Source organism: Prunus mume, linkage group LG7 (assembly GCF_029339155.1).
Source record: "Prunus mume cultivar Tortuosa linkage group LG7, ASM2933915v1, whole genome shotgun sequence".
In the NCBI taxonomy this organism is placed as follows: domain Eukaryota; kingdom Viridiplantae; phylum Streptophyta; class Magnoliopsida; order Rosales; family Rosaceae; genus Prunus; species Prunus mume.
Window position 1 is genome coordinate 11,005,525 of NC_142704.1, and position 8,842 is coordinate 11,014,366.

An 8,842-nucleotide genomic window follows, 5' to 3' on the forward strand; every position below is an offset into this window, starting at 1 on the left:
AAGTTGGGGTTTTTCTTTTCTTCCCGCCTTCCTTCTGAAGTCAACAAAAACCCTACAAATCAATATCAAATAATAGTCGGAGGAACAGACAGAGAGAAAAAGAGAAAAGTCCGGAGGAATCAAAATGGCGCGAACCTCGTCATCGAAGAAGAAGCGCAAAGACGAAGAGGATCCAAACCCAGAGGTGACGCAGCGCAAGAGGCTCAAAGCCCTCGCCTTCTCCAACAACCTACTCTCAGAGGTCCCTGCTAAGCCCCACGTGCCTCTCACCCCCTCAAACACTGTTGTTAAGCACCATGGCAAAGACATTCTCAAGAAATCTCAGCGAAAGAACAGGTTCCTCTTCTCCTTCCCTGGCCTCCTTGCCCCCATTGGAGGCGGTAAGATCGGTGAGCTCAAGGATTTGGGCACCAAGAACCCCGTGTTATACCTCGATTTCCCTCAGGTCTACTACTTTCATCCTTCATCCTTTTCTAATTTTATTTTGCTTGTTTGGTTTCTGAGAAAAATTTTAAAATTTTAATTTTGGGGTTTTCAGGGTCGGATGAAGTTGTTTGGGACTATTGTGTTCCCTAAGAACAGGTATCTGACTATGCAGTTCCCTAGGGGTGGGAAGAGTGTCATGTGCGAGGACTACTTCGATAATATGGTCAGCTACTTTCTACAGTCTGTTTGCCGCATTGATTGTTAAGTTTCTATTTCAAATATATTTGGGGTCGTAGAAAGATGCATATCTACCATTTTGTTCATAGGCTTGGTTGATGATCAGTGCAGAACTGTAAATTATGATATAAATTTGAAGACAAGTTGACCTTTTATCATATCATTTGAATTATGACTTTCTTTTGAGGGTTATTAGAAGTCAATAATTGCATGTCTGAATAAGTTAGAACTGCTACTTGTTTTTAACTGGTAATTGATTCAGTTAAGACTCATAGAACTAAGTATTAGTTGGTTGGGAATGATGCAAAAGAACTGCAAAGCTGATATTTCGTGGAAACTTGTACTCTGAAAGTTGCATCTCATAAGGCAAAAGAACTACATAAATTTTATTCTTGTATCTTTTGGGTTGATTGAAATAGCATGTCTTCATTGTATTCATACTAATTACCCTATGCTTGCAACTTCTCTCTTTGTGTGCTTTTATACTTTGTGTACATAATGTTTCAGAGCTATTGTTTCATACAACTTCCACCAAGAATCTTCTTCTTGTTCTTCTTACAGAGTGTGGTAACGCCATTTTGCAGTCCCTTTCCAAAAAATCCACATCTTTTGTTTTTTTTGTCTATGGCCATCTGCTTGTTATATGAAACTGAGTTTCTCAAAGCATTTTTTACACATATATATCTCAGCCTTAGCTTTTCATGTCCCAGATTGTATTTTCCGATGCTTGGTGGATTGGGACACAAGCTGAGAACCCCGAAGAAGCCCAACTTGATTTCCCTAAGGAACTTACTGAGGTTAGTTTCTGTTCATATAAGTCCGTCGTGTTGATAAAATGTACATATCACTTTTTGATGATCCACTCTCAGGAATTTGTTGGTTTCAGGGACAACATGCAGAATATGACTTTAAAGGTGGTGCAGGTTCAACATCTGCAAACAAGCAAAGCGATCATAAAAATGAAACTACATATGTAGAACATTCCCCAAATGTTAAGGTTGAAGATAATGTATCAGATGATGGAAACAAGGATTTGATGAGAGCAACACCTGTTCGGCATTCAGCAAGAACTGCCGGAAAACGATTCAAGTACTGGCCTAAACATTTTATTGCACTCACTAGATACTGTCATAAGAGATTAGAAGCTGGGGGAATTAAGTACACACATACTAATTATGCAAAGTAGATACATATATACGTACACATATTTGTACAGTAACATTCAAACACACACACCCACACAATGTACCTTATAGGTGCTGAGGCCATCTCTGAGTGATAATATTGGAAACAAAATATATATTTTTTCATTTGTACTGCATTACCATATTTGCCTTTTCAGACCTATCTGATATACCTATGAGTAAGTAGTTCTGATCATCCAAAAGAAAAAGGGAAAAAAAAAATAGATGAAACATATTGCAAATAGTTACAAAGGGCACTGATGCCCATTGTCCATTCTGACGTCACTTATTGAAGGCCTGAATGCACTCATTGCTTTTCAGCAGATGAGTTGTTATGTGGAAATGTCATGTAGCCTCTATGGATATTAAATATGTAAATTATTAGTTGATTATCTCCATGATTGTTGTGGAACCTTTAGTTAGATTATCATAGATAATTAACCATTTTGATATATTTTCTTTTTACTGGAGAATAATAAAAGAAACGAGAGTGCTTGTTGATCATCCAGAAGGCACACATTTTCCTGTGATGTGTCCACACATGCTTCAGTGAACTCTTCTTTTGTCACCAATTAATTGTAGATGTTGTATCATGCTTACCTTTCCATTTATCTCTGACATTTTTGTTGGTACAGTTTTGGAAGTGCTTCTTCTGGAGATGATTCTTTTGAAAGTGATACTTACTTAAGTGAAGGAGAAGATGAAAAAATTGGGGGACTTGATTCACCATCCGGGAAGCATGCTAGTGGGAATATCCTTATATTAAGTTTGTCTTAATTTGGTGAATTCCGACATTAAAATTTTACTTTTGTATGTACCCACCAGCTAATTTGTAAATTGAACTTGGGTTTACCATACATTCATTACATCAACCTTCCATCTCAGTTAGCTATACCTTGATTGATTCCTTTAACTAGTAGATACAGACTGAAAATCTCAGCTTTGGAGACGTTGACATTGATAATGAGGATTCTGTGAAACGAGCTCAAATTCCCAAACAAAATCAGGAGTCCTCTGTGTCAGAAGCTAAATCAAAGAAACAATCGCATTCTACCTTTGCAGTGACTACATCTGTGGAGGACTCTCATAGAAATCACAGTTCGCTTATTCAGGCTACTATATCTACATTGTTTAAGAAAGTGGAGAAAAAGGTAAACTTTTATGGTTTTTATTGTTAGTTTTATTACTCGTGGGAACTTTTTGTTGTGTAGCTATGGTATGTTGCAGGACTATTAAGAAGCCTGAAACTGAAAACCAAAACCTGGTCAGGTTGGGATCTCTGAGTTTCTTGGGCATATGAAAATAAAATAGCGCACCATGCATTGCCATTTTGCCTTCAACTCCTGCTTAATGCTTATCATGCTCTGAAATTTCTGAATTTTATACAGAAAGTGGACTCCATTATGCAAAGTCAAGTACAGCTTCCTTCTTCAAAGGTTCATGAAACACCAAAAAATCCAAAGAAACCTGCATCCCCAAAAGGTTGCTATTTTCCCAACTAGTTTTCTTATTATGAATATATTGGTATCTGAATACTCAGAACAGTGAAAACTGTTGATGTTTTCCAGTTTCTGGCCAGAAGTCGCGCCAAACTGATTCAAAGAAGAAGGTTAATCAGGTTACTGTCAGTTCTTAATGGTCCTTTCCACTTCTCCCTGCCCTTTCAAACAACAATTCTGGCTAATTTTTCCTTTTCTTAGCCATGGCTGCTTTGCATCGGAGTGTTACCCCAGCTGAGGTAGTTTTTTGCCCTTGCAGGATGGACGACCTAAGGAAAAGGCAAAAACTATCGAGGAAAAGGATTCAGGTCTCTCTCTCTCTCTCTCTCTCTCTCTCTCTCTTAACAAAATACTATTCAAATGTTATGGGATTGATTACCTTTTTATTATCATACTTCTTCTGGATAGTTACTTTTTCCTGCTTGTATTATTTGTTTATTCTGAAAGTTCTTCATAACAGTTCCTCTTAAGTATGCATCTACATGTGGGCAAGTTAGCTTATAATTGACCTCTGTGTTTGTGTAGGAGGCAAAAGCTTGGCAAAGAAAAAACAAGATGAGGTATGTTTGTGTCTGGCATAATATGTGTTTTTCTTTGTAACATGGTCATTGGGTTTTCAGTTTCCCTGTTTTTTTCTTCCCTTAATTTTTTTTTTTTTAATTTCATTAGAACTTATATTTTGTGATTGTTATCAAAGCACTGCTCTAATTTATCCTCCAAAAGAAGCTCTACTCTAATCAAAATGTATTTCTCAATGTAAAAATAAGATTGTTGATTCTTGTGATTCCCTTAGATTTGGAGGATGGAGGTGGAAAGAAGAGGTTAATAGAGTGAATTTCTGGCCCCACTCTTGTTTGAATATGATCAGGTGGTTAGTTTTCCTTGAATGAAAACTAACAAACCACCAAGAAAGAAGTCTTTTAGAGCATTATCTCACATAGAAATATGCTTCATACGGATGAAATATATTCTATTGGCCATAAATTAGGTTGTTGCGACTTCATAAATGATTTTTCCTCAACAGGAAATTCTCGCAACACCCAATTGTGAAATCTTTCAATTGTTCACTAGCATGAATCTTTTTGTATTAATGCAAATTTGGAGGTGATTTATATTGCAGCTTGAGTTTTACTTTCAAGCACGACCTCTTAAATGGTAATTCAAATTGCACATAAACATGTAGGTTGAAGAGGATGATATTGAAGAATTATCAAGTAGCTCACAGGTAATCTCTAGTTTATTTAAATCTCTCTTCTACTGTTTTGGAGATGGATATATATAATTTGTAAGTCCTTGAAGATGGCACAGAGTTGATTGGTAATTCAGTGCTGATCACTTGAAATTGGCATGTAAAGCCAGATGATAATGATTTGTTTCAAAATGTTATTTCCTAGTTGAAACTGTGATTGATATTTGCTAGAGTAACGTACGTATGATCCTCCCATGCATGAAATGCAACAATCATATTCTTAATGCATGCGGTGCTCTAGCAAAATACCATTTCCATTACTTTTATTATTTTTACTGGAATTAAACCTTAATTGTTGCTCTTGGTAGCCATTGGTGGTGATGGCACAACATTTGTCTGGAAAAGGCTGAGTTTTTGAGCTTTTGCGTTGTGCAGGACACTGATCTTAGTGATGAGGATTGGGCTGCTTGAGATGGTAACGACACAGGGTGTATAGAGAATTAGAGATGCACCGGTGTCAAGCAAAGTGATGTGATATTACTCCCCTGTGCAAGGCCCAAGGGATGATGATGATGATGATTATGATGAGAGTGTTGAAGAGCTTGCTCGCTCGCTCATCTGGTGTTATAAGAAGAGCTCCTCAAAAATTGACACATTGCCTGCCTGCCTGCCTGCCTGCCTGCCTGCCACACGCTGTAGTCATCACTTTCTTATTATTAGCAGGCATAGATTGTTTTCATAAATGTTTTAAGATGACACATCCGCCCTCTTGTTCCTCTTTCGTCTTTATATCTGATTTTATCCGAAACTAATAAATAAAGCATTTGACATCTTAAATTTTAATGTGGACAAGGTATAGCCATGGTGTTGACTCTTGAGTCGGGATACTACAAAGCCCTTGAGACTTGAAATCTGGATGCGATTCAATTAGTTTCTGAGTATATTTCTTAGATAATTATCTTTGTTTTTGTTGGTTTTTGAGTTTTTGCGAATGGGTACTGATCGTTTCTGGTTTCACTAATGAATTTTCTCATTTGGGGTTTTACTAATGAATTTTCGCACTTCGGGGTTTCACAAATAAATTTTCGCATTCCAGAGTTTCACAAATAAATAATTGCATTTTGGGGTTTCATGAATGAATTGTCTCATTTTGGGGGTTTCGTGAACAAATTTTCGCATTTTGGAGTTTCAAAAATTAATTTTTGCCTTTTGGGTTTTAGCGAAACCCCAAAATGCAACAATTCATTAACAAAACTAAAAAAATACAAAAACTTATTTGCGAAACCCAACATGTGAAAATTCATTAACGAAACTCCGAAGTGAGACAAGTCATTAATGAAACCCTAAAATGCGAAAATTCATTAGCGACACATCAAAATATGAACATTCATTTATGAAACTTCGAAATTTGATAATTCAATATCGAAACCCTAAAATAGGAAAATTCATCCGTAAACAAATAATGTGAAAACTCATTTGCGAAACCCAAAAATGTAAAAACTCATTAATGAAATTCTAAAATGCGACATTCATTGACATAACCCCAGCGAAACCAAAAATGCGAAAATTCATTAACGAAACCCTAAACTGCGACAATCCACTAATGAAACAAAAAAAAAATTGGGTAAATTTATTAAAAAAAACAAAAATTCATTAGTGAAACTCCAAAATGTGACCACTTATTAGAGAAACCCTAAAGTGCGAAAATTCATACCAAAAAATGTGAAAACTCAATAATGAAACCCCATAATGTGCTAATTCACTAGCGAAACATGCAAATGCGACAGTGCGAAAATTCATTAACGAAACATGCAAATGCGACAGTGCGAAAATTCATAACTTTTTTAATGCACTTGTGCTAATTCGAAATTGATCAATACAATCAACTTCTTTTCCATTGTACATACGGTTCAAATAAGATCGCATTTCTTCATCCCAATCATGTGAAGGCTCTTTAACATGAAAATTATCATAATATCATTGTATTAGCGCAACCATAAAAGAGATCATTGTACAGACAATAATTTTCTTCTCTTCACTATAGCACGCTTCTGTCTTAACCTCGTTAACATGTTATCAACATTAATAGTAGCCATACCTGTTTATATGTGTGAATTAAACAACTACAGAGCAAGGGAACGATATAAAAAGTAGAGAAGACAAAAATCGATAAACTTAATAAACAACTACATAGCAAGGAAACGAAAGGCTCTATTGCTGACAAGTAGTTTTGCCATTACTTTTTAGATGCTTCTTTGCTACACCTTTCAAATTCAGATGCTTGTAAGTTTTATAATGTTGAGGAACATGAAGGTTAGGAATTAGTATTCCCTTTTTACTGGTGTCCTCTGAATGGAATAGATAAGTGGGGGTTAAATGTGTTCCATCATTGACTGGACTGAGTGGTCTCTCTTAGATGACATAATTCTGGAATTTACTGGTTGCAATCCTATTACTCTCATATGCAATTAGAGATTCCATATTTTACAATTGAATTTTTGCTAACAGACTAAGCATTATTTTACTTTTGTCTTTTAGAGCTGTGGTATGCAATCAACTATCTATATGGAACTGGCTCCGGGAGTAGAAATCAAGGACTTATGCCAACAGTTGAAGTTATCCTATGAGGTATATATTGGTTATATTTTTGCTCTGCTGGTTGTGTACTAATCTGATGCATCTACGACTGATGCAGGATATGGGTGAATAACACAAAGTGATAAATCTAACAAACAACTACAAAGCAAGGCAATAACACAAAGTGATAAAGCTAACAAACAACTACAGAGCTGTACCATAAACACAAATCACACACCAATATCCATGGGCATAGAGTATTTTGTTAAGATTTCCCAAAACCCAGCCATAGTGCCACAAAGATCACAAAACCCAGTCAACACATTCATAAATTTAGTCAGAAATACCCAATTTTGATAGCCATTTAGAAACCATGGTAACCCTAAATTAAAAAAATATAAATTGAAGGAGAGAAAGGCTTGAAGACAAACCTTCAAACTTGATCCAGAGAGATGTGTAACCCAAGAAGAACTCCTTCTCCTTACTTCTCTGGTTCGCAACTTTTTACCGGTAGCTCCTTACTTATCTGGCTCGCAACTTTTGTTTGTAAAGCGACAAGGCAATCTGTTGTCCAGGGTTTCATAGGTTTTTGGTACTGTTTTTTTTTTTTTTTTTTTGGGCACACTGGAAAATATGAATTCCCACACTATGGAAATTGTGAAATGACGTCTATTTTGGTGGAAATTAAACTCGGGAATTTGATGCCTCAATTTCCATGATTTTTTCCGTGTGTCATTTAATAAATTCCGCGCTTAAGTTGCCAAACATGGGAATTGTCAATTTCTCCTCTTAAATTCCCGACTTTTAGCTATTCCGAGTTATTTTCCTTCATCCAAACAGAGGGTAAAGAAACACATGCAAATGCGACAATTTATTAGCGAAACCCAAAAATGCGACAATTCATTTGTGAAACCCCAAGTTGCGAAAATTCATTTTTGAAACCCTAAAATGTGAAAATTAATTCATAATTGAAAGTTCAATAACGAAACCGCAAAATGCGACAGTTAAACCCTTCATTTTTTAAACCCTAACTTGTGAAAATTTATTTGTGAAACCTCAAAATACGACAATTTATTAGCGAACCCCTAATGTGAAAAGACATTCATGAAACCCTAAATGCAAATATTCATTCATGAAACCCCAAAATAAGACATATCATTTCGGTATCCAAAATGCAAAATCCATTTGCAAAGCCCCCAAATTTGAAATTTCATTAACCAAGATGCGACAACTTATTAGTGAACCCCCAAAATGCGAAAATTTATTTGTGAAACTCCGAAATGCAAAATTCATTAATGAGACCCAAAATGCAAAAATTCATTAACGAAACCCTAAAATGCGACAATTTATTATGTAAAAAATTATTTCCAAAAAATTCATTAGCGAAACCCTAAAATAGAATTCATTTGTGATACCCTAAAATCCGAATATTCATTGATGAAACCCCAAAATGCTACAATTCATTAACGAAACGTTAAAATGAGAAAATTCATTTATGAAATCACGAAATGCGAAAATTGTCTTGCCGATGCTTGTCGATACATAAGATCTTCTTAGTTGGAAGATTCTTGTGGGCATAGAAAGCCCAGTTGAGTTAAATTATTATCTTGCCGATAGTCTTGTGAGCCTTGAGCTTTGTGGTCGGTCATTTCGGCTTTATCGTTTTCTATTGACGACCAACAAATTAATTAAAGGAGAGAAATTTGTATAATGAGAATGGATTCAATGAG

General features: G+C 35.7%; 1 protein-coding gene across 5 annotated transcripts; it reads left to right on the forward strand.

Moving 5' to 3' along the window:
* Window positions 1–21: 21 nt before the first annotated feature.
* Window positions 22–5,378, forward strand: RHL1 (root hair initiation protein root hairless 1 (RHL1)). Of its 5 annotated transcripts, none has more exons than XM_089055601.1 (12): window positions 25–445; window positions 539–649; window positions 1,374–1,460; window positions 1,550–1,752; window positions 2,483–2,598; window positions 2,772–2,998; window positions 3,236–3,329; window positions 3,393–3,465; window positions 3,606–3,654; window positions 3,872–3,906; window positions 4,530–4,571; window positions 4,971–5,378. In XM_089055601.1, exons 1-12 carry the CDS (start codon window positions 125–127, stop codon window positions 5,029–5,031), a joined length of 1,419 nt encoding a protein of 472 aa, XP_088911727.1. In that variant the 5' UTR covers window positions 25–124; the 3' UTR covers window positions 5,032–5,378. The 5 variants fall into 5 exon arrangements, with proteins under 5 accessions (XP_088911729.1, XP_088911728.1, XP_088911730.1 ...); XM_008242116.3 differs by having other exon boundaries at window positions 27–445; window positions 3,416–3,465; XM_089055602.1 differs by lacking the exon at window positions 539–649 and having other exon boundaries at window positions 23–445.
* Window positions 5,379–8,842: the final 3,464 nt, after the last annotated feature.

Bases quoted from the DNA above. Each gene is read 5' to 3' on its own strand.
- RHL1 (XM_089055601.1), top strand. From the start codon at position 125: ATGGCGCGAACCTCGTCATCGAAGAAGAAGCGCAAAGACGAAGAGGAT. The intron at 446-538 runs GTCTACTACTTT...TGGGGTTTTCAG, and splicing joins TATACCTCGATTTCCCTCAG to GGTCGGATGAAGTTGTTTGG. The intron at 3,466-3,605 runs GTTACTGTCAGT...TTGCCCTTGCAG, and splicing joins CAAAGAAGAAGGTTAATCAG to GATGGACGACCTAAGGAAAA.